Source organism: Lynx canadensis, chromosome D3 (genome assembly GCF_007474595.2).
Source record: "Lynx canadensis isolate LIC74 chromosome D3, mLynCan4.pri.v2, whole genome shotgun sequence".
Lineage (NCBI taxonomy): Eukaryota > Metazoa > Chordata > Mammalia > Carnivora > Felidae > Lynx > Lynx canadensis.
Window position 1 is genome coordinate 79,826,578 of NC_044314.2, and position 24,309 is coordinate 79,850,886.

Genomic DNA, 24,309 nt, shown 5'->3' on the forward strand with positions numbered 1-24,309 from the left:
CCAGCCCTGGAAGGGAGGACCGGTGTGGTCTTTCGGTACTCTGCACAGACAGGGAAGAGGCTGAACGCTTCGTCGCTAACTTGCTCTGGCTCGGCTCCTGGTCTGTCTTGCGTGCTAAGCCAGGAAGAAGGATCTGCCTTGGCACAAAACACCGCTATTCCAGCTGCAGTGGATGATGGGAGGAAGGAAGGTGATAGGAGTCGCGTGTTCATTCGCTTGCTCCAGGAGCATTTCTGGAGCCCCTCCCCCGGGCCTGGCCAGCCGTGTGCCTCGAGGGTGCATCCAGAAGCCCTGAGGACCCCTTCACATGGCCGAACCCTCTTCAGCCTGCCCAGTATATCTCTGGGTGGCAGCTGGGAATTCCCAAACAGAAGCGGCAAATGGACAGTGAGGCCAGACATGGGCTGGCCCTGAATTTGGCCTTGAGTTGGGGGGAAGGGTATCTCAGCGGAGCTCAGCGGACAAACTTTTCCGGAAGTCAGGCCATCTTCAGTGGGTTCAGTTCGCTCCTCTTTGCCACACCATCTTTTCCCAACGGATTTGATAAAATCCTGGAAGGATGTGGTGTTTCAGAGCTGGCCTCAAATCCGGAGCCTGTCACCTACTGAACCGTGGGACCCTGGGCAGGTCACATAATCTTCCTGCACGTGAATTGCCTCATTTGTAGCCTAGTGCCTGCCCTCCTGGGAAGGATGGCCTGAGAAGTGCTCAGCTCAGTGCCTTGTCAGAGGAAGCTCCATAAATGGAGACCGTTGTCCCACCTGGCCCCATTACAAGCGGTGCTGAGTAGTGGGTACTCAAACTGGACACAGAGGCCACATACATATATTGCCAACTCCCTTCCCTCCTCACCCCACCTCACAGATCACAAAGCACTGCGAGTTCCAGAAGTTTCCGACAGCTTGCCTGAGATCACACAGCCAGAAAGGAGCAGAGCTTTATCCCAAGTGGTTCTGATTCTGAAGTGTGTTCTATCCAGGCTGACTCACTGCCTCAGTTTCCCATCTGTACGTTGGGAATAACCATACCCACTTTAGAGAGAGCTTTGAAGCATTGAATGAGATGATCCCTGGAAACCTTTGCTTCTGCCCTGGTCCCCTGCTCAGCCTTCCAGAGATGGTCATCATCCTGAACAAGACATGCCTGCCCTTCTTGGAGAGATGAGACAAGAGGCACGTGGTGAGAAGTTGCCAGAAATCAATGCAGAGTCTTCATCCTAAGACAGCATGATGTGGGAAGGGGGCCCCTGGTGTCCCCTCCTGAGAGGACAGCCTGACAATTATTAACGGAGGCACCCACCCCTCTCCCCTTAGTCGCTACCTAACCCATGTTAGTTTCTCCACTGTCCTGCTTGTTGAACTTAGTCTATTTGCTGTTATCTGGTCCTCCATGAGAATGTCAGTTCCGTCAGAGTGAGGAAATGACCCTTTCACTGCACAAACCTGGCCTGTAGTGCTCGGTTGTTGCATAATTGGCAGGAGGGGAGGGTTTGCAGCTTGGAGGGATTACTTGACTGGTTTCCCACAGGGTGGGACAGGTTCCACTGGCCCCAGATAGCATTGAATTACATAGGGGGTGACCATTCTTTTTCTCTTCAATCCTTTTTCCCTCCTTCCAGTGACATTAAGGAGAAAGTCTCCATCCAGTGCTGGTATCTGACACCTTCTTAACCCTGACTTGCTAAATTTTTTTTTAAGTTTATTTATTTTTGAGAGAGAGAGAGAGAGAGAGAGAGCGAGCATGCAGGTGCAAGTGGGGGAGGGGCAGACAGAGACAGAGGATCCGGAGCAAGCTCTGTGCTAACATCAGAGAGCACAAGGCAGGGCTCGAACGAACTGTGAGATCACGACCTGAGCTGAAACCAGAAGTTGGATGCTTAACCAACTGAGCCACCTAGAAGTTTACCCCTCAACTTCTTTTTTGTTAATTAGTTAATTAATTAATTTTTAATTTACATCCAAGTTAGTGAGCATATAGTGCAACAATGATTTCAGGAGTAGATTCCTTTGTGCCCCTTACCCATTTAGCCCATCCCCCCTCCCACCACCCCTCCAGCAACCCTCTGTTTTGTTCTCCATATTTAAGAGTCTCTTCTGTTTTGTCCCCCCCCCCGTTTTTATATGATTTTTGTTTCCCTTCCCTTGTGTTCATCTGTTCTGTGTCTTAAAGTGCTCATATGAGTGAACTCATATGATTTTTGTCTTTCTCTGACTAATTTCACTTAGCGTAATACTCTCCAGTTCCATCCATGTTGCAAATGGCAAGATTTCAGTCTTTTCCATTGCCGAGTAATATTCCATTGTATATATATATACACCACATCTTCTTTATCCATTCATTCATCGATGGACATTTGGGCTCTTTCCATACTTCGGCTATTGTCGATAGCACTGCTGTAAACATTGGGGGGCATGTGCCCCTTCGAAACAGCACACCTGTATCCATTAGATAAATACCTAGTAGTGCAATTGCTGGGTCGTAGGGTACTTCTATTTTTAGTTTTTTGAGGAACCTCCATACTGTTTTCCAGAGTGGCTGCACCAGCTTGCATTCCCACCAACAATGCAAAAGAGATCCTTTCTCCACATCCTCGCCAACATCTGTTGTTGCCTGAGTTGTTAATGTTAGCCATTCTGACAGGTGTCAGGTGGTATCTCATTGGGGTTTTGATTTGTATTTCCCTGATGATGAGTGACGTTGAGCGTTTTTCATGTGTAGGTTGGCCATCTGGATGTCTTCTTTGGAGAAGTGTCTATTCATGTCTTTTGCCCATTTCTTCACTGCATTATTTGTTTTTTGGGTGTTGAGTTTGCTAAGTTCTTCATAGATTTTGGATACTAACCCTTTATCTGATATGTCGTTTGTGAATATCTTCTCCCATTCTGTTGGTTGCCTTTTAGTTTTGCTGATTGTTTCCTTCACTGTGCAGAAGCTTTTTATTTTGATGAGGTCCCAGTAGTTCATTTTTGCTTTTGTTTCCCTTGCCTCCGGAGACGTGTTGAGTAAGAAGTTGCTGCAGCCAAGATCAAAGAGGTTTTTTCCTGCTTTCTCCTCTAGGATTTTGATGGCTTCCTGTCTTACATTTAGGTCTTTCACCCATTTTGAGTTTATTTTTGTGTATGGTGTAAGAAAGTGGTCCAGGTTCATTCTTCTGCATGTCGCTGTCCAGTTTTCCCAGCACCACCTGCTGAAGAGACTGCCTTTATTCCATTGGATATTCTTTCCTGCTTTGTCAAAGAGTAGTTGGCCATATGTTTGTGCGTCCATTTCTGGGTTCCTTATTCTGTTCCATTGATCTGAGTGTCTGTTCTTGTGCCAGTACCATACTGTCTTGGTGATTACAGCTTTGTAGTATAGCTTGAAGTCTGGGATTGTGATACCTCCTGTTTTGGTTTTCTTTTTCAAGATTGCTTTGGCTATTCGGGGTCTTTTCTGGTCCCATACAAATTTTAGGATTATTCTAGCTCTGTAAAGAAAGCTGGTGTTATTTTGATAGGGATTGCATTGAATATGTAGATTGCTTTGGGGAGTGTCAACACTTTAACAATATTTGTTCTTTCAATCCAGGAGCATGGACTATTTTTCTATTCTTTTATGTCTCCGTCAATTTCTTTAACAAGCTTTCTATAGTTTTCAGTGTATAGATTTTTCACCTCTTTGGTTAGGATTATTCCTCGGTCTTTTATGGTTTTTGGTGCACTTCTAAATGGGATCGGTTCCTTGATTTCTCTTTGTGTTGCTTCATTATTGGTGGATAGGAATGCAACCGATTTCTGTGCCTTGATTTTATATCTTGCGACTTTGCTGAATTCATGAATCAGTTCTAGAAGTTTTTTGGTGGAATCTTCTGGGTTTTCCATATAGAGTATCACGTCATTTGCAAAGAGTGAAAGTTTGACTTCCTCCTTGCCAGTTTGGATGTTTTTTATTCCTTTGTGTTGTCTGATTGCTGAGGCTAGGACCTCCAGTACTATGTTGAATAACAGTGGCGAGAGTGGACATCCCTGTTGTGTTCCTGACCTTACGGGGAAAGCTCTCAGTTTTTCCCCATTGAGGATGATATTAGCGTTTGGTCATTCATACATGGCTTTTACGATCTCGAGGTATGCTCCTTCTATCCCTACTTTCTTGAGGGTTTTTTATCAAGAAAGGATGCTGTATTTTGTCACATGCTTTCTCTGCATATTAGAGGATCACGTTGTTCTTGTCCTTTCTTTTATTGATGAGGTGAATCACATTGATTGTTTTACAGATACTGACCCAGCCCTGAATCCCAGGTATAAATCCCACTTTGTTGTGGTGAATAATTCTTTTAATGTATTGTTGGATCTGGTTGGCTAGTATCTTGTGGAGGATTTTTGTATCCATGTTCATCAAGGAAATTGGTCTATAGTTCTCCTTTTTAGTGGGGTCTTTGTCTGGTTTTGGAATCAAGGTGATGCTGGCTTCATAGAATGAGTTTGGAAGTTTTCCTCACGTTTCTATTTTTTGAAACAGTTTCAAAAGAATAGGTGTTAACTCTTCTTTAAATGTTTGGTGGAATTCCCCCGGAAAGCCATCCAGCCCTGGACTCTTGTTTGTTGGGAGATTTTTGATTCCTCATTCAATTTCTTTACTGGTTATAGGTCTGTCCAAATTTTCTATTTCTTCCTGTTCCACTTTTGGTAGTTTATAGGTTTCTAGGAATTTGTCCATTTCTTCCAGATTGCCCATTTTATTGGCGTGTAATTGCTCCTGATATTCTCTTATTATTGTTTTTATTTCTGCGGTGTTGGTTGTGATCTCTCCTCTGTCATTCTTGATTTTATTTGTTTGGGTCCTTTCCTTTTTCTTTTTGACCAGACTGTCTAGGGGTTTATCCCTTTTGTTAATTCTTTCAAAGAACCAGCTCCTAGTTTCATTGATCTGTTCTACTGGGTTTTTTTTTGTTTTTTTTTGTTTTTTGTTTTTTTTTGGTTTTGATAACATTGATTTCTGCTCTAATCTTTATTATTTCCCGCCTTCTGCTGGTTTGGGGTTTTATTTGCTGTTCTTTTTCCAGCTCCTTAAGGTGTAAGGTTAGGTCGTGTATCTGAGATCTTCCTTCCTTCTTTAGGAAGGCCTGGACTGCTATATACTTCCCTCTTATGACTGCCTTTGCTGCGTCCCAGAGGCTTTGGGCTGTGGTGTTACCATTTTCATTGGTTTCCATGTACTTTTTGATTTCCTCTTTAACTTCGTGGTTAGCCCATTCATTCTTTAGTAGGATGTTCTTTAGCCTCCAAGTATTTGTTATCTCTCCAAAGTTTTTCTTGTGGTTGATTTCGAGTTTCATAGCATTGTGGTCTGAAAATATGCATGGTATGATCTCGATCTTTTTGTACTTGTTGAGGGCTGATTTGTCCTAAACTTCTCTTTTAAAACAAAGAGGAGGCCTCAAGATCAGAGCATTTGGCCACAAATGCCAAGCTAGGATTTCATTTTGTTTGACATATGGGCTTTCACTGTACTTATTTGCTACGTTTATTTGGGGCTAGAGATTCAGGCTTTCTGCCTGGCAATGATAGAAAGTAATGATACATATTTTTTGTAATACACTCATTTTTGTGGGGAATGCAAGCTGGTGCAGCCACTCTGGAAAAAAGTAGGGAGGTTCCTCAAAAAACTAAAAACAGAACTACCCTACGACCCAGCAATTGCACTACTCGGTATTTATCCAAGGGATACAGGTGTGCTGTTTCTTTTTTTTATTATTATTATTTTAATGTTTTTTTAATTTATTTTTGACAGAGAGAGAGACAGAGCATGAGCAGGGGAGGGGCAGAGAGAGAGGGAGACACAGAATCCGAAGCAGGCTCCAGGCTCTGAGCTGTCAGCACAGAGCCTGATGTGGGGCTCGAACTCACAGACTGTGAGATCATGACCTGAGCCGAAGTCGGTCACTTAACCGACTGAGCCACCCAGGTGCCCCAACAGGTGTGCTGTTTCGAAGGGACACATGCACCCCCATGTTTATAGCAGCACTATCGACAATAGCCAAAGTCTGGAAAGAGCCCAAATGTCCATCGATGGATAAATGGATAAAGAAGATGCGGTATATATATGCAATGGAGTATTACTCGGCAATCAAAAAGAATGAAATCTTGCCATTTGCAGCTATGTGGATGGAACTGGAGGGTATTATGCTAAGTGAAATTAGAGAAAGACAAAAATCATGACTTCACTCCTATGAGGACTTTAAGACACAAAACAGATGAACATATGGGAAGGGAAACAAAAATCGTATAAAAACAGGGAGGGGGACAAAACAGAAGAGACTCATAAATATGGAGAACAAACTGAGGGTTGCTGGAGGGGCTGTGGGAGGGGGGACGGGCTAAATGGGTAAGGGGCACAAAGGAATCTATTCCTGAAATCATCGTTGCACTATATGCTGACTAATTTGCATGTAAATTTTTAAAAATAAAAAATAAAATTAAAAAAAAATAAACAGAGCCAGAAATTGGACCTCAGAGGAATGATCGATGACACAGAGAAGAAGTAAAATGCCATCTGATGGGTTTAAGGAAGAAATCAAAGGTAGAACCATTGCTTGGAGGCAGTAAATTATCTTAAGTTTTCTTGCAGCCCACAAAATAAGCTTCTCCATGTTTAAGACTATACTCTGAATAAATTTCAGAGTATAAATTTCAGTATACTCTGAAATAAATTTCCTTTATGTGGTTAAAAAAAATACACTTATTTTTTCAAGGCAATGCATCTAAAGAAAAAGTATTAGTAAGTGATAAATAATGCCAATCTGGCAAAAATCTTAAGGTGATTCTGGAATGATTGCAGTGAGATACACAGTCTGACCCTTAGGAAATGATAATACACACACACGCACATACACAATATACATGATTACATATATATACATATATGTATACATGATTACATACATACATATATGTATACATGTATATGTGTATTTATATATGGTGTAGAGTGAGGGAGGAGCATGTCCTGGCATGTCTTTGGACAAGGTCAAGAACAGGTCTCAGATGGCGACCAGACCACACAATGTGACCAGAGGCAGAGGACCAGCCAGGCTACCATTTCCTGGAAGTTCTTCCTGTGGTGAGCTAGAGGCTCCTGCTTCCCTAGCTGATTGCCTGCACCCTTGGAGCATTCCTACCCTTGTAAAGCCCAGACCACGGAGGGCAGATGCCCACCAGATGCCCCAAAGCCTGAGGTCACAGTCAGGGACAGAAGCACTCACTGATTATCACAGCCCCATCTCAGAACTTAAAGGGCCCAGAGGAGCCAACCTTTGGCCTCTGGTCTTAGCAAAACTGGATCCAGCCCTGGAGAGAAGAAGCCAGTAAGACAGAGTCTAAGCTTCCTCTTCCCCCCACCCCAACCCCCGACTTCTCTGGGCTTTGCAGCAATATCAAAGGCTGGAGGAGGGCAGGAGTGTGCGTTGGGGAAAAGTAAGTTCTGCTCTCATGGGCATATTCCGGTGTCTGGCAGGCCACCGTCGTCTTTCTCGTCTGGCTGGGACATGAGCCTTCTGCCACCAACCTCCTACTAAATGGAACTCTATAACTCTTCATTTCCTGGACGCACATCAGGTTAAGCAGGTGGCGAGCAGCTGGCATTTCTCACTTGCTTTCTGGCATTTCCCGTTTTTAATAGGAAGCTAACCTGGCATTTTTTATTAGAAAGCCCCAGAGTCCCAAGGTTTAATATCTTCAGTGTTAGATTCATGAACGACTTGGAAGTTAAGAGATTGCCTGCGGCTGGAGTTTGATGGAGTACGCAACTTGTCGCTTGAAGCGTGATTTATTTGCTCAAGGGAAGGGGGAAAGAGAGGGGCACTTAAGTGGGTTTTGAGTTTTGAGAGGTGGAGAATGCTTAGAAGTGAGTGAACAACCAAAGAGTTATAAATCCCGTCTGACAGAATAGAGTGTTTTAAAACAACAGCTGACTTTGAAACCAACTGCCTTGGGAACACAAATCAGCCAGAGCTAAGGACTGTTTCCACCCAGCTGTTTCTTTTCTTTGGAAGATCAGCACTTGAGGAAAGCAGGCCCTGGGAGATGTTCTCTAGAGCCCAGCCATATGGCCTTTGCTGTGTTACTCAAGTGTACCAGCCTGGTCCTACCCCAGGGCCTTTGCACTGGCTGGTCCTTCAGCCTGGAACTCTCTTCCTCCAGATTTTCACGTGGCTGCCTTCTTTCTTCAGCTCTTGGCATAAGGGTCACCTCCCCTGAGGGACTTACCCTGACTATCCTAGTGAAAGAAGCCCCCAGCCCCACCACTCTCTGTCCAGTAAATCTATTTATTCTCTTCTTAGCACTTATGCTTCTCCGAACATCTTTCTATTTGCTTAGTTACTTATTTATTGGCTGACATCTCCCCTGGCCGGTCAGCCCCATGAGATTAAGGACCGGGCCTGTCTTGCACACACCTGGAACAGAATACTGCCCTCCCCACAGTGCCACTCTCACTAAATCGATTGTGAACTTAACTGATGATCTCTGGGCCTCAGTAAAATGAGATTGGTCTTGAGTGGTGCTTCACAAAGTGGCAGTCTCTGGACCACCAGCATTAGCATTACCTGGGAACTTACTAGAAATGCAAATTCTCACGGGCGCCCGTGTGGGTTAGGTTAAGCGTTCGACTTGGGCTCAGGTCATGACCTCGCAGTCCATGAGTTCGAGCCCCGCGTCGGGCTCTGTGCTGACAGCTCGGAGCCTGGAGCCTGCTTCGGATTCTGTGTCTCCCTCTCTCTCTGCCCCTCCTCCGCTCATGCTCTGTCTCTCTCTGAAAAATAAACACTAAAAGAAAAAAAGAAAGAAAGAAATGCAAATTCTCTGGACCCAATCCAGACCCTCAGAATCAGAATTTCTTGGGGTAGGACCAGCCATCTTTAACAGGCTCTTCCAAGGGACTGTGGTGCCCATGCAGGTTCATCAGCCACCGGACTTGTGCTTAAACACCTCTGAGGTCTAGGCAGGGAGGAGATTATACATGCCCGGTCTAAAGACCTTCCCGTTTAAGACCAGGCTTCCATCACCAAGGGACCATCTGTTACCGTAACTCAGAGAGCCCCAAAATAAAGCCCCCAAGCAAACAAGCCAAGAAAGGTGAAGGCAGACCCGTGAGAGGTAGTTTCTGTTTTATTGGATGTGGTGTTGCAGTGGGGATCTCACTCCCTGCGAGGTCTGGCCATGTGAGGCAGCCTGTAGCATTGCATACCCCGATTCCTTCAGGACCTTCTGTATGTTGGGAGCGCAGCTGTGGCCAGGAGCACCTAGACCCAGCCTTCGCGGAGAGTAGTCTGGAGGAGATAATCTGTCATCAAAGATTCCAGCCAGTGCGTGTACAATTCCAACCAGGACAAGTGCTGCAGGGATGAGGTCCGTGGTGCTGCAGGGACTTACAGGGCACGAGGGAACTAGTTGGGGAGGCCAGGGAAGGCTTTTGAGGACAAATGGGGAGAGTGTTCCAGGCTGAGGAAACAGCACAAGCAAAGGCCCTGAGGTAGGTGTGTGGGACTGGAACTCAGTGAACAAAGGGGAGAGTCCCAACAAGAAGGGGGTGGAACAGCCTGTCGGGGCCAGTCTGTATCACACCTGTGGGCCCTGGAGGAGTTGGGTCTGTGTCCAGAGACTCTGGGGTGGGGGTGGGAGAGAGGTAGAGGGGGGGACTGTAGCAGGGAGCGACCGGTCAGCTTTGCATTTTGAAGTGGCCGCTAGGAGTGCTGGATAGAGACCAAGTTAGGGAAGCCGGAGAGGCCGTGAAGGGCACTTGTGGTCACCTAAGCAGGAAAGCATGATTATCAGCAACGATATCAGCAGTAATATTATTAGCAGTGATATGAGCTGCTGTTGAAGGAGTATAGGTTCTGGCCAGACGCTGGGCCAAGCACTGTGCCTGTGCGATCTCATTGCCTCCTCACACCCTCCTGCGATGCAGTACGTCCTGTCCCACTGGGTTAGTTTCCCAGGGCTGCCGAAACAAAGGACCGCAGACTTCGTGGCCTGAAACAACACAAATGTATCTTACGATTCTAGAGGTCGGAAGTCTAAAATGGGTCTCACAGGGCTAAAATCAAGGTGTCCACTGCGTTCATCCTGGCTGCTGTAGGGGACAAATCTGTTCTTGCCTTTTCTGGCTTCTAGAAGCTGCCTGCACCCCTTGGCTCATGACGCCCTCCTCATCTTCAAAGCCAGCAAGGGCTGGTTGAGTCTTTTACTCACATCTCCCTCTGCCTCTCTCTTCTGTCTCTCCCTTCACCTTAAGGACCCTTGTGATGACAGCGGACCCACTGAGATAAGCCAGGACAGTCTCCCCACGTCAAAAACCGTAGTTGCCTCTGCAAAGTTCCATGTGCCATGTAAGGGGAATAGTCACCGTTTCTGAGGATGAGGACGTGGACAGCTTTGGGGGACCGTTGTTCAGCTGGCCACGCCCACAGTAGCAGATGGGGACCCTGTGCCCCTGATGAGTCTCCAAAGCCACGTGGGCTGAGAGGTGCCAGAACTGGGCTGGGGGCCTGACAGTCTTCGGAGGAGGGGGCCCCCAGCCCACACTCCCCACCATTCACTCACACTGGCCTGGGTCCCCGGGCTTGGTGCTGAGGGGTTTGGAGGAGGGAAGGGAAGCGGCCACCCCAGGCGCCTAGATTTCTCTCCTAGTCACTGTTCTGGCAGAATTAGCCAGTTTGGACGGAGGCCCTTGGCGATGAGCCTTCTAGATGGTTTTATCTCATTGTTTCTGACAATCCTCTTTGGGGCTGGTTTACAACAAGGATCTTCCACTTACAGTGTCATCCTGGCCAGAAGGCTCACTGTGTCACCCGGGACATGGGGTCAAAGGTCAGAATTGTATGAATGACCTGTCTGGGGTCAGGGCTGAAGAGACCTCTGTATCGGCCTGCAGACAAAGTGAGACATTTCTGGGCCTTGTTCTTCTTGGAGAAATGTGATCTTTTAGGAGAGAGAGATATGGAGGTGTGTGTGTGTGTGTGTGTGTGTGTGTGTGTGTGTGTGTACTGCCCCAGGAGCTAGAGAAGTACTCACTATATCCTGAAGCCATTGAAACACCTCCTGACCTCCAGACTGACTCTGCTACCGAAGCCAGCGGGCCTCATTAATCTTCGTTGCCATAGCAATGACATTATGGCTACCATTTACTGAGGGCATATGACGTGCTGGGGTCTGAAAGTTATGGAGCCAAAGATTGGGGTCAGGAGCATCAGCTCTGAAGCCAGGCTGCCTGCGTTCAAATCCCAGCCCTACTTAACCTCTCTGAGCCTCAGTTTCCTTATCTGTAAAATGTGGCTGAGCCAAGACTTGATTAAATCCAAGATGCTGTCAGTTAACAATATGCACGTTGTATTCACGTACTACAAAGAGAGAAATACAGTGCCAACAGAACTGTTACCTGTCCATCAATCAGACACATTCTGATTTCGGAGATATTAAACTTCAAGGAAATACACATCTTGGAATCCATGGAATACAGCAAGGGTACCCACCGTTTGGGGGGGGAGGGTGCTCTCGTGCTTAGTACCTGTACCTGTGCTTAGTACCCCGGTACCTGGCACATAACAAGGGCTCAGACACATTAACTGGAATTATTACTATGACTCCCATTTTACAGATGAGGAAACTGAGGTTGGAGTCCCTTCCCGAGGTCACCCAGTAAGTAGTAAATGGGAGAGTCGGATTTGGATTCACTTGGCTGCGTGTCTCTTAAATGGCCCCCAAGTCATGTCCAGCACCCACACCAAAGAGGAGATGAGAGAAAGATCAGGACTGGGCTGATCCCATGTCTGTGTGTCCGTGAGCAGGTCCTCTGCCCCTCTGGGTCTCCATATCCTCGTCTGTAGAAATGGGGCCACAGTGTGGCTCCTGCAAGTTGCTGTGAGGGTTGTAACCCTTCATCCTCTCCTTTCCCTTCCCCACCTCCCACGCTGCAAATGGCTTTTGGGCACCAGTGTTAGCCACAGAAGCCCCAAGCTCAGAACAGTTGCCAAAGACACTTGGACTGACTCGTCTGGAGTATCTGAGCCTCTTCCGCCCTGGATACCTGCCCGATGCCCGCTCCTGCTTCGAGCTCAGCCTTCGCCCCGCACCTGCTCTCCAGCTCAGCCCCGGATAAATACCTAAATACCTAATTCCTCTGTAGACTCTGCCCCTTGGGACTGCGTGAAGCGCTTAGAAATGGATACCTGGGGTATCAGTGTTGGTTTAGATTTTCTTTTAAATTTCAACACCATGCCAATTTGTTTCCAGCAGACTTTTTTGAGTATAACATCTGGCAAAGTGTCCAGATCCTGAGAGCACAACCTGATGAATTTCCACTCAATTCACACTCATGTGCCAGCCAGCACCCAAATCAAAACATTGCCTGCACCCCCCCCCCCCCCCCCCCCCCCGCCACATTGGACCCCTCACGCCCTTTCCAGCCTCCCCGGCCCCTAAGGGTCACCACTACACTGACTTCTAGCACGTGGGTCAGTTTTGTCTGGTTTTGCACTTTGTGTAAATAGAGTCATTCGGTGCGAGTCTTGAGTCGTCTTTGTTTAACACTGTGTTTATGAACGTCACGTTTTTTGCAGCTAGCAGTAATTCGCTGATTATTATCCAGTACGATACGAATATATGCTGTTATCTGGCTCTGTCGCAATCAATCCATCTTTCTGTTGATGAACATTTGGATTGGTTCCAGTGCGGGGCTATTATGAATGGGCTGCTATTAACGTTCTCGTACCTTCTGGCATGTCTGTGGGTGAATGTGAGTACGTGTGCCTGTTGGATATATATACTTAGGGAAGGAACCGCTGATCGTGGGGTGTTTGTATATTTCACTTTGGTAGACGTGCCAGGCTGTGGTCGTGCGAATTTACATCCCACCAGTCGATGGATGTGCTCCAGCAGCCCCAGAAACCACAGGGTAGCGAGAGAAGCAAAGATTTTCGCAGCTGCTCCCAGAAAGGAAGTTGGGAGCAGGGAAGGAAATGGAATGGGTGTTTGAAGTCTGAGACTTGCACACAGTTACCCCGGGAAGGAGAGTCTGGGAGTCTTGAAGCCTGTTGCAATTATTTGCTCTGCCGTCTGCAGCGGGAACAGTATTTTCTGGGCTCTGGCCTGTAATGAGCGTAGGTGGCTGTTCAAGAACCGAGTATTCAGGGGAGGGGGTCCACCCACAGTCTCCGCCAATCCCCCATATTTAAATGTCAGTGTGGCTTAATTGGCTGCACAGCCCGCCTCTCTCCCCCTCTCCTGCAGTAGCCACAGCAAACGTACCCCCCAGGACAGCAACAACAGGGGACAGACTTGAGTCACCGTGGCTGCCTCCCACCAGCTTACGGGGCGACCTCGGACGGATGAATCAGACCCCCCTGGGCGTCAGCTACGCTGAGAATCTCACTAAGGAATGAGTCTTAGTGAAAGGTCACAGGTAGCGTTTTGGACGGGTATGTGGGTGGATGGGTAGATACGTGGCCAGGTAGACAGGTAGGAATACAATGGATGGACAAGCAGATGTCGTATGCGTATGAATATAGAGCACATATTTACACAAGTGTGCGTACACATTTGGCATTTTATTGATCACTTATTACCTCGCCTAACAGCCAGCGTTTCATGAGTAGGGTACTTACTGTGCACTGGGCATGGAGAGATGCTCACACCTTTACACACCTGATTTCATGGGGTTCTCCTAACCACCTCGTAAGGCCGGAACTATTGACTCCATTTTACAGATAGTGAAAGTGAGGCTCAGAGAGGTTAACTCACCTGCCCAGGGTCACACAGCTACTCACTGATGCCACCAGCATTCTAACCCACAAATTCTCACCACGATGCTATACTTCCCACCAGGTGCCAGGCACGGCACTCAGTTCCTTCTCTCACTCAGTCCTCGTAGTGACGCTACAAGGTAGGTATCACTCATTCTCTTTGCTAGTTGAGGAATCCGAGGCCCAGAGGGGTTAAGTAACCCACCCAAAGACACACAGTAAGGAGCAGAGCCGGGATCTAGCTCCCACTGCACAATCTCAGCCAAGTGTAGCACATAACAAGGGCTCGAAAAATACTGAAGGAAGGGCTGAGAGTATTTTAGCAATGAAATCATAGATTAAAAGAAAAATGCAAGCCACCAGTTTTGACAGAAGATGGAACATGAACTTCCCTAATGCCATTCCTTCCTTTTCCAGCCGACACTTGCTCCTCTGAGCTAGATTTGGCGCTAGAGGCAGGGAATGCTGTGGTAAATAGACTTCATTTATTCATTCACTCATTCATTCTTTCCCTCATTTGGTGAGCACGTATTGAGTGCCTGCTGTGTGTGTGCTGGGAACGGAGCTCACCATAGAAGGGACGGATGGATGAGCAAGCAGGCAACTCAATGAGAAGGTGTCACTGTCGCTGCATTAACGTCCTTTTCCATCTTGTCATTTATCTTAAACCACTGGTCCTCAAAATGAACTCAGTGAGTCTGAACATAGTTTAAAAAACCCTCTAGACGGGCGTCTGGTTTGGGGGATAGTGTATCCGTGTTTACACACAACCGTCTAAGGGCTTGAATGCATCGTTGGCTGATGGTCCTTGGTGGATATGAGCCACCATCTTGCTGGTGTTTCATCACTGCCCCCACCGCCCACCTCAGCAGCTTCTGGCGAGTGGGAGCAGCTGGGACAGGTGGCTGGCAACTGGGACAGGTGGCTGGCGAGTGGGAGCAGCTGGGACAGGAGTGCTGTCTGAGTGGCGTCTCAGGACCCCAGAAGTTATTGGTTCATGCACAGCTTTCCTTCCGTGCAACCCTGGGACGGAGGGAACGTGGCAAGCCTGCCTCTGGACTGGGTTAGGTTCTGCGGGCGTCCTGAGATGCTGGCGGTGGGGGTGTCGGTGAAGACCCCGAAGAACCCCAAAGAACGTGCTCCCGGATCTGCATCCCAGAGCCAGACCTGAGGTCCATTCACAGGCTTGTTCTCCAACAGGCGTCCTAGTGGCACATCCACTATTATTTGTCACATCGGACAACTGCCGTGGGTCACTCTCATCTGAACACGTGCCAATAATGTGTCCTCTCCTTTTGCTTTTCAGCCTGTGTAAGGGACGGACTCTCTACTCTGTGGTGAGGGACGCCAAAATCGTCTTGGATGTCAACAAAACGAGGCAGATTGCCCAAGAAATTGTGAAGGTACCACAGGGAGGGACTCCCTCCCGAGAGATGCAGGGTCAGGCTTCAGACCAGCAGTCTGGATTTAAAAAAAAAAAAAAAAAATTAGACTTGCCCTGAAAAATACCACGCTGTATGTGAGTAAGAGTTTTGCCCAGATACCACCATTAGGGATGGTCTCCCGATGTCTGGCTTCTGTCTGGTGCCTCATCATCATGATAATTGGGCACGTAGGGTACCAGGAGAAGCTTGTGTTGTTAGAATCCCTTACCCCTCGGATGCTTGAATTCCCATGAGTGGAAGCCCTCTGTCTCTGTCTCTCTCTGTCTCTCTCTCTCTCTCTGCAGCTGCCGGGGAAACATCCAATTGTTGGGACTGTTGTTTGGGCTTAAAACAAACTGGAACATCCTGTGTTTTCTGGCAGGTGCCTCGTTAGTCAGTTGACTGGGACTTTCATTTCCCATTGGAAGTGTTAGGACTGAGCTGTTAGAAGAGATAAAATGTGACTGCTCATAAAGGCAAAACAAAAACAAAAACAAAAAAAAAACAACACACACACACACACACACACACACACACACACAAACAAGAATCTCGACACTCACCCTTGAGCTAGCTTCTCCTCCGTGGTCTTGATCACTGGATCATGATCTGTCCCTTGAGGAATGTGGTGCCTTCAGCGCTGATATGGGTTAAGTAGCTATAAAACAAATGTCCTGCCGAGGGGTTATTTTTTTCAAAGAGGAAGTGCGGGGAGGTGGTTGATGGCATCCCTCAGCTTACTCTGGGGACCACCTCTCTGGTTCGTCTTGTTTTTCTCCCGCTAGGGATGTCTTCCTCTGGGGCTTCTTCCGGAAGCTTCAGAGCCAGGTGGGAACAGTTTGGCCGTAGTCTGAGGGCAGTGACAGAGGCGTGCCTTGAGGACCCTGCCCGGTCCCGCACAGCCCCACCTGCAAGCCTGTGCGTTTGGGCCCCAAGCAGTGCAGCTGTTCAGGGTGCTCTTGAACCCGAGCCAGGGTAGCGGCGAGCGCTCCGTGTTCCCTGACGACATCCCGTTTCCTGGCTCCTTCCAGGGCATGGGCTACCTGCACGCAAAGGGGATCCTTCACAAGGACCTCAAGTCAAAGAATGTCTTCTACGACAACGGGAAAGTGGTGATCACAGACTTCGGGCTCTTCAGCATTTCCGGGGTGCTGCAGGCCGGCAGGTGAGCGGCGGTGGAAGGGCACAGAGGGGTCCTTGACGGATGACAGTCGGGGAGTGAGAAGTCACCCGAATGGCTTCAGGGGACCTAGACCGGGTGTTGGGCCTGAGGTCGTTTGGCTGAGCGGCGAGGCTGTTGCTAATGCCAGGTCACATTGTGATTCCCTTGGGACCTGTCTTGCGAGCGGTGCCTTTAAGTGCACGTGGGTTACTGGGCACGGAGCACCCCCAACCCCTGAAAGCCCTTGCCCTTGAGCTTAAAAGGGAGACTCCCCCTTTGCCTGGAAGACCCGCCTGGCAGGCGGCCTCACCCAAGAGCCCTTGCTGCACGTTTTCTTGGGCATTCCTACATGTTAGGACAACATGAGTGTCAGTTAAAGGATTTAGAGTGAGACCCACCTGTGGCCCCACTTGATCGTGACTTCGGTTCCCTGAACTTGAGTTTCCTTGTCTGCAAGAAAAATGATGGGTCTGATCATGCCTACCTCATAGGACTCTTGTGTGGATGAACTAACACAATCAAGCGTCCTGCACCGTGCGGGAGCACAGAAAACACTACCGAGTAGCTGCTGCTGAGCTGTTGTAATTACGATTAATTTGCATATACCTCCCCCCAGGGTCACCCAGGAGAATCATTAACCATCCTTAAGTAATTAACTCTCAGGAGCCACTCACCCGCCCGAGGGCAAGCTGCCTCCAGTTGACCGGGAGAAACAGCTTGATTCCAAATAAACAACCCATGATTCAGAAGGTCTGCCCTCTGTGACTTTTCCTTTGGAGCCTGAGCCACACGCTCGCAAACTTAAAAACCCTGCGGTTCTCTCTAATCACCCCTCTTCTACGCAGCTTCACTCACACTCTCCTTTTACTTCCGTTTCAGTGGCTTTGGAGAACCACTGATCTCTTTGAGGGTGACACCCCAGCCCCCCCCCCACGCCCAAAGTGAATTTCGTTCATGCTATATAATACCTATAATATCAAAGAGCATATCCTCAAATCAGCAAAACTTGATCTGGCTACTTCTGTGTGATCTAGAAACAGAGCGCAACAGAGGCCGAAGTTGCTCTTTAGACTTTACTCCGCCCAAAAAGATTCCGTGCAGTCTCCAGAACTATCTATAGCACCTGAGCTAAGAAAAGAAGTAAGTAAATGAGCAAATAGGTCAATGGGTAGATAAATGGAGAGTGTCCCTCAAGTTAGAACCCAAGAAGCCAGGAGGGCTGACTCGTGCAAATTCCTTCTTCCCTGTGTCTCCCCAGCAGCGCTCACTTGCGCATTTGCTGGTGGAGGGATTGCATGCACACACACACACACACACACACACACACACATTCATCCATCACTCCAGGCTGAGGGGCTGAGGGGCTGAGAAAGCAATTGGTAACATCACTATGCACTCAGGTATTTGTGTCCAGACAAAAAGAGGCCCAGCGGATGTTTTCCTTATCCGACTTCAAGGGTCTTTAAAACCCAGTGCCTGGGGCACCTGGGTGGCTCAGTCGGTTAAGCGTCCAACTTGGGCTCAGGTCATGATCTCGTGGTTTGTGAGTTTGAGCCCCACATCGGGCTCTGTGCTGACAGTGTAGTGCCCATTTCGGATCCTCTCTCTCTCTCTCTCTCTCTCTCTCTCTCTCTGCCCCTCCCTCCCCCTCCCTCCTGCTCTCAAAAATAAATTAACATTAAAACAAGAAAACAATTCCTCCCTCCTGGAGGTATGTCCACACTGTCTTTCTCCTTGCCTGTGGATTCTCTCACCGGTGGAGGAAAAGGGGACAGGGCCTCTAATTTTCTTCCTTTTGATTCTTGGTCTGCTAAAGCCCCAGGGTAACAAGGAAGAAAGGAAATGGAATGACGTGGGCCTCCTTTCCTTTCCCTCATCCTTAGAGGCCCCCTGTCAACCAGGAGGCAAGTTCAAGTCAAGGGCAAGGCGGCGGCTGGCCTGATTGTGTCAACACAAACCTGGGTAGTGTTGGGAGAGGCCAGGGGGCCCCCAGCGACCTCTCCCAGAGGAAATCCACATTTCGCAGCTGCCCACCTGTCACCACGGGGTTTCTCCTGTGCTTATCTCCCCGTTCCAGTTGTGTGCAAGGGCTTAGTTTAGTGCAGGGCTTCAGTTTGCTCCGTAAGGGTGCTATTTCTCCAGGAATTACTGTAAAATTGTGGTTGGGAGTCTCTGGAGTGACTGCGTCCACGGCTTTGGGCAGGTCACTGAAGTGCTTGGAAGCTCTGTGCTCTCATCCACAGAGCAGGGATTTTATTCATCCTGTCGTGGGTTTGCGGGGATTAAGTGGGATGGACAGCCTGGCACACAGTAGGCACTCAGCGGGGTTACTTGCTGTCCCGCCCTTCCCTCAGAGCTTGGGTCCATCACAAGTCTGGCTTCCCAGCAGGGGGAGATCTGCCGGGCCTGGGCAGGGGTGGGGGTCACCCAGGGAAGTGAGCATGTCCTGAACATCCAGCCAGACCCCAGGGCTTCCCCCAGACCCGTCCCCAGCGTTGCTTGCTTACAGCTGTTCTGCCATCATTGAGAAAAGGTGTCATTTTCGGTGCCAGCCACGATCATGCCGGCCACGTGCAGACAATTATTAATCAGTAATAACCATCATGAAGATGATTTGAGTTTGCCACCCGGTGGGCCCATCCCCATGGGAACAGGACACCCTGGAGTGGCTGGGCTGGACCTGGGGTCCAGCCCCCTCCCAAGTGTGTGCCCACACCCACCCCAAGCTGAGGGTTAGGGAGTGGCCAGCACCCCTCCTCCTGACCCTGCCCGCAGTTCCAAACCTGCACTGAGCCAGCGAGTCTAGAATAGGCAGCAGGGACTGTTGGAAAGAGATCAGAACGGAGACGCTCTCCCTTCTGGAAGCAGCAGCCACCCCCCCCCCCCCCCCGCACCCCAGTGGCCTGGTCCTACCTGGAGAGTGTCTGCTGGCCCGGGCCACCGCCCTTCCTTCAAGGGTGATGTTCTTTGTGCTCTAGTCTCAACCCCGTCTCTGAGTCCTCAAGATGGACAAGTTAATTACTTTGAAATGTGCCCATTGTGCAGATGGGAGAGCGGAGACTCAGGCCTGCTCACGGTCACATGGCTAGTCAGCAGCAGGTAGGTCCTTCAGTTACCGCAGGCATCCCCATTTCTGGAAGCAAGAACTCACTGGGACCTGCCAACTCGAGGGCTTGCCAGTGTGTTTCAGTCTTGCTTTCCAGCAGAGGATGTGTTCTAATAGGTCTGCTGTGCAGAGTAAGTCCTGTGTTACTGATGCCAAAGACTGGAATTTGGACCATCTCCTTATTTTATGTATAAATTAGAGCGGTGACTCTCAACCTGGGGCTCTCCCGCCCCCCTGGGATATTTGTGATGTCTGGAGACATTTTTAGTTATCACAACAGGGGAAGAGAGGTACTGGGGAGCGGCCAGGGATCCTACAGTGCACAGGACAGCCTCCACCACAAAGAATTATCCAGCCCCCAAACTCCTGGAGCCTTGCTTGTCAGGGGTCCTTGTGGACCCCAGTGTGTGGTCTACAAGATAGCTTTAAGGAGGACGTGAATAAGCCTTTTTCATCTTAATTTTCATGCGTACTAAAAAAAGTGCTAGTCTCCATTTATGGTCATGTTAAGAAGTAAATGAAAACAAAAAACCCATTTGCAGTAAATAATAGTCTAGAGCAGCACTGTCCAATAGCCCCCGGCCACGTAGAGCAATGGAATTTTAACTTTAATTAAAATTAAATAAAATTAAATGTTCAGTTATTTAGGGTCACTAGCTGGATTTCAAGTGACCAGTAACCATGATGGCTAGTGGCTGCCATATTGGATAGCACAGACAGAGAACATTTCCATCATCATGGAAAGCTCTATTGGGTATGGCTGCTGTAGAAGGTGTTCAGGTAGGGCAAGAATCATGATCATGGGATATGAATGAGTGCAGTCCAGGGAAGTACATCACGTCTGACATAGCTCAGAAGCCACCCTAGGAGAACTGTAGAATCCAGCCGGCCCCAGCTCCCCACATTTGGAGGCTCTGGACCGTCACAACCTCACTCTTGATTGTTGGAGACATCCATGCGCCTCTCCCTTCGCTGCCCACTGGCCCTTCCCTGGGAGTCTTGAATCAGTGGAAATCTTGTAGGAGGTCTGTTCAGATTTCAGTCCCAAATGGAAAGGTCTGTACCTACTTACAATGTGAAGAAGGCAGCCAGCGTATTTCCTCCTCCAGGAAGTTATCTTAAGGAATAATCATAGATCTGAGTGGGAATATATTCACAGTACCTACCTAAAGAGGTTCCTCACAGCGTTGCTCATAATGATGGAAGGGGCAGGAGCTACCTAAGGCCCATCAACCAGGGGTTGGCTGTATACATTTTAAGAAACACATAGGGGGTGCCTGGGTGGCGCAGTCGGTTAAGCATCCGACTTCAGCCAGGTCACGATCTCACGGTCCATGAGTTCAAGCCCCGCGTCAGGCTCTGGGCTGATGGCTCAGAGCCTGGAGCCTGTTTCCGATTCTGTGTCTCCCTCTCTCTCTGCCCCTCCCCCGTTCATGCTCTGTCTCTCTCTGTCCCAAAAATAAATAAAAAACGTTGAAAAAAAATTAAAAAAAAAAAAAGAAACACATAGGATAGCATGATAACGTGCCAGTTACACACACCTTCTTTAAGTTTCTAGAACACCCCAAACAGGGCTTGCCTTACACCTTTGTCCTAACTACCCCTTCTGCCTAGAATATTCTTCTCCTTATTCATATAGCTGGATCCTTTATGTCCTATCTTAGCTCACATTTTACCTAAAGTAAGTTCCCTCTTATCTTTAACACATTCCCCTGTTTAATTTTTTTTTTTTTTTTTTTTTGCATAATGCTTATCACTATCTGTGTTTTTCCTATTTATTTAATTCATCTGCCATCACCTTCTCCTACCAAAGCGGAGGCTCCAGGAGGGCAGGGACCTTGCTGGACTCCCTCACCGCTATGCTCCCGGTGCCACAAACACAGAGTTTAGGCATAGTGGGTTCTCCATAAATACAGTCGATCCTCCTCATTTGTGGATTCCAGATTTGCGAATCTGCCTACTCACATCTGTTTGCACCCCAAAAATCAATCCGCACATTTGCAATCATTCATGGGCATGCACAGGGTGGGGAAAATTTGAGTCACCTGATGCATGTGTTCCCAGCTGAGGTCAAACAAGGGGACACTCTGCGATCTCGCCTCAGCTCCCGTACAGAGATGACCAGGGGACAGAGATGGGAGGGGGCTGTGCAGCGCAGGGCAGGAAGCCCCGCCCCCCCTGCCCCCCCCCCCCCGGGCCAGTTGGACAGAGCTTTGCAACTCTGGCATCTCCCTGTGGGGCAGCCTCAGACACATCACTCAGCGCTTCTGAGCCTTGTTTTCCTCTCCTGTAAGATAATGAAAATCGAACGTACTAGGATGAGTTGCTTTTAGGATTAAAGATTACAATCTGTGTGAGCTGTGCGTGTGAAGACGTATTTCCTCTAGGAGCAATGATTCCATATTTGCTAACTCACTATTTGCAGAGACTTTATAAAACATAACTGCCATGGATAACAAGACTCAGCTGTCGTTGTTGAATGAATATGTAGAAGGGGGTGCCTGAGAAGTAGAGGGACCCGATGATGGTTTGGGTGTTGGGTGGCTCTCTCCAGACCAGTCTTCCCCGCCCCTTCCACTGGGTCTCAGCCTCAAGTACAAGGTCGGACAGTGCCCAGCAGTGTGTGGCGGGGGTGGGGGCCAGGACAGAGATGGTCCAGAGACCCAGGGTCAGTGCTGGGGGGCTGGTCCTCCCTGGGCTGTGAAACGGGGCTGACTCTGTGTTTTGCTTCTCCAGGCGAGAGGATAAACTCCGCATCCAGAATGGCTGGCTGTGCCACCTGGCACCAGAGATCATCCGCCAGCTGTCCCCCGACACAGAGGAGGACAAGCTCCCCTTCTCCAAGCACTCAGATGTCTTTGCACTCGGGTAGGTGGCCCACAGGCAAAGGGACATTTCCCAAGCCTTTCTTCCATGGCTCTTGGAAGAGACGGGGTACTTATCTTCTGGGGCCAAGGTGGTTAGGTTTCTGGGTGAGTTTGGGGGTATCCAAGTGGGGTGTGGCAGAGGGATGACCCTAGCAAACCTTCATGCCTGGTTTCTAACCATGTGACCATGGCAAGTTGCTTGACCCATTCATTCATTCACTGAAGCAATAAACACAGAATATCTATGGAATGCCTACTGTTAACAAGTATTCAAAACTTAGGGAATTAAAGAAGCATTTATCATCTCAAGTTTCTGGGGTCAGGAATTTGAGGGTGACTTAGTTGAGTGGTTCTGAGCTGGTTCAGAATTTCTCATAAGGTTGTGGTCTAGATGTTGGCTAGAGCTGTGGTCTCATCTGAAGGCTCAATGGGCTGATGATCCACTTCCAAGGTGGCCCACCCACATGGCTGATGGCAGGAGGCCTCAGTTCCTTGCCCTGTGGGCATTTCTTTAGGCTGCTTGAGTGACCTCACAAGCTGTATTGCCTTTACGAGCTGGTCTCAGAAATTACATATCGTTGTTTCTGCCACATTCTGTGTGTTAGAAACAAGCCTCTAAATCACAAGGAGGTGAGTGAAGCTCTACTTTTTTAGAAAGGGATGTCTAAGAATTTGTAGACAGTTTTAGACCACCAAAGACGACTCCTCTGTCTTATCTAGTAGAAGACTGACAAGGAGGTCGTCGATTTTAGCAGAGTATGATAAATGCTATGCTGAGGATAAACACAGCAGTCCCACAGGACTGTGGGAGTAAAAGAGGAACTAAATTCAGCCTGGGAGATCAGAGAGGGCTTCCCAGAGGAGGTGACTCCTGAGCCTGAGTGAGAGGTTGAATATAAGTAGGCCAGATGAGGGTAGAGCAAGGTGTCTAGATAGAAGGAACATGTGAACAGGCCCAGAGTAACAGAAAACAAATTGTCCTCAATGGAGGAACATGTGGGGAGTGAGAGGGGAGGGAACTGAGAGATAGAGAATCAGGAAAAAAAAATGAGCTGGGGGTGTTGACACGAGAGACTAGAGAGGGAATCGGGGTCCATCCTGCAGGGACTGAGAGGCTGGGCTGAGGAGTTTTCATCTTCATAGCACTGGGGAGCCATTGATGGTTATTAAGCAGGGGGAGTGACGTAATCATACTTTGAGTTTTGGAACAATCACTCTGCTGTGCAGAGAATGGAGAGGAGAAGGACAAGACTGAGGGGCTGGGAGACCAATCCAGGGGGGATGCTGGCAATCTCTACCAAATCACTTCCAGTGGGTTTGGATGCTGGAAATGGACATAAGAAGCAATATGGGGGGGGGGGGGCGGGTGGATGGGATAGGGTTTGATGATGGGTAGAATGTGGGTGGTGCCCAGATCCCTACCTTAGGCAGCTGGGTGGAGACTAATGTCTTTCACCAAGAGAGAGACCCTGGAGGGGAGGCCTGGCCTATGCTGGGACGGGAAAGAATGCAGATTTGGACACAGTGAGCCTGGGCTACCTTGGAAATGGCCAGTGGAACCAACTAGAAGGCATCTGTATCTACACATGTAGAATTTGGGAAAGAGGGGTGTAGGGCATCTGAGCAAGGAGAGAGAAACCACACCCATGAAAGAGAATGGGATGTCTTTGGAAGCGCAGAGAAGGATAGAAGGCGCAGGACAGAGCGCCCTGAGAAGGTGCATCCAGGAAGGCTTCCAGGCTCCCCTCCCTCCAACGGCCATGCTAGTCCTCGCCTTACCTTGTCCACCAAGGTGGTTGCAAAGATTGCTGGTTACAAGCAGAGACGGCACTGGGGAAGCTGTTTGGGAAAGTTGCAGCCCTGCAGATGTGTGCAATTAGACTTAGCAACACCACGAGCTGTCAGACCGTCTTCTGCGGAAAAGCACCCCTACTCTGTCCTCTCTGTACATCTAGGTGGTGGGGGATGGGGGAGGC

General features: G+C 48.7%; 1 protein-coding gene across 1 annotated transcript in view; it reads left to right on the plus strand.

Moving 5' to 3' along the window:
- Nucleotides 1–24,309, plus strand: part of KSR2 (kinase suppressor of ras 2) — a 432,131-nt gene that overhangs the window by 403,746 nt on the left and 4,076 nt on the right. The window contains exons 16-18 of the mRNA XM_032595418.1: nt 15,081–15,177; nt 16,230–16,363; nt 22,203–22,334. Of these exons, the coding sequence (XP_032451309.1) occupies nt 15,081–15,177; nt 16,230–16,363; nt 22,203–22,334 (363 nt within the window). The remainder of the gene's footprint in view (nt 1–15,080; nt 15,178–16,229; nt 16,364–22,202; nt 22,335–24,309) is intronic.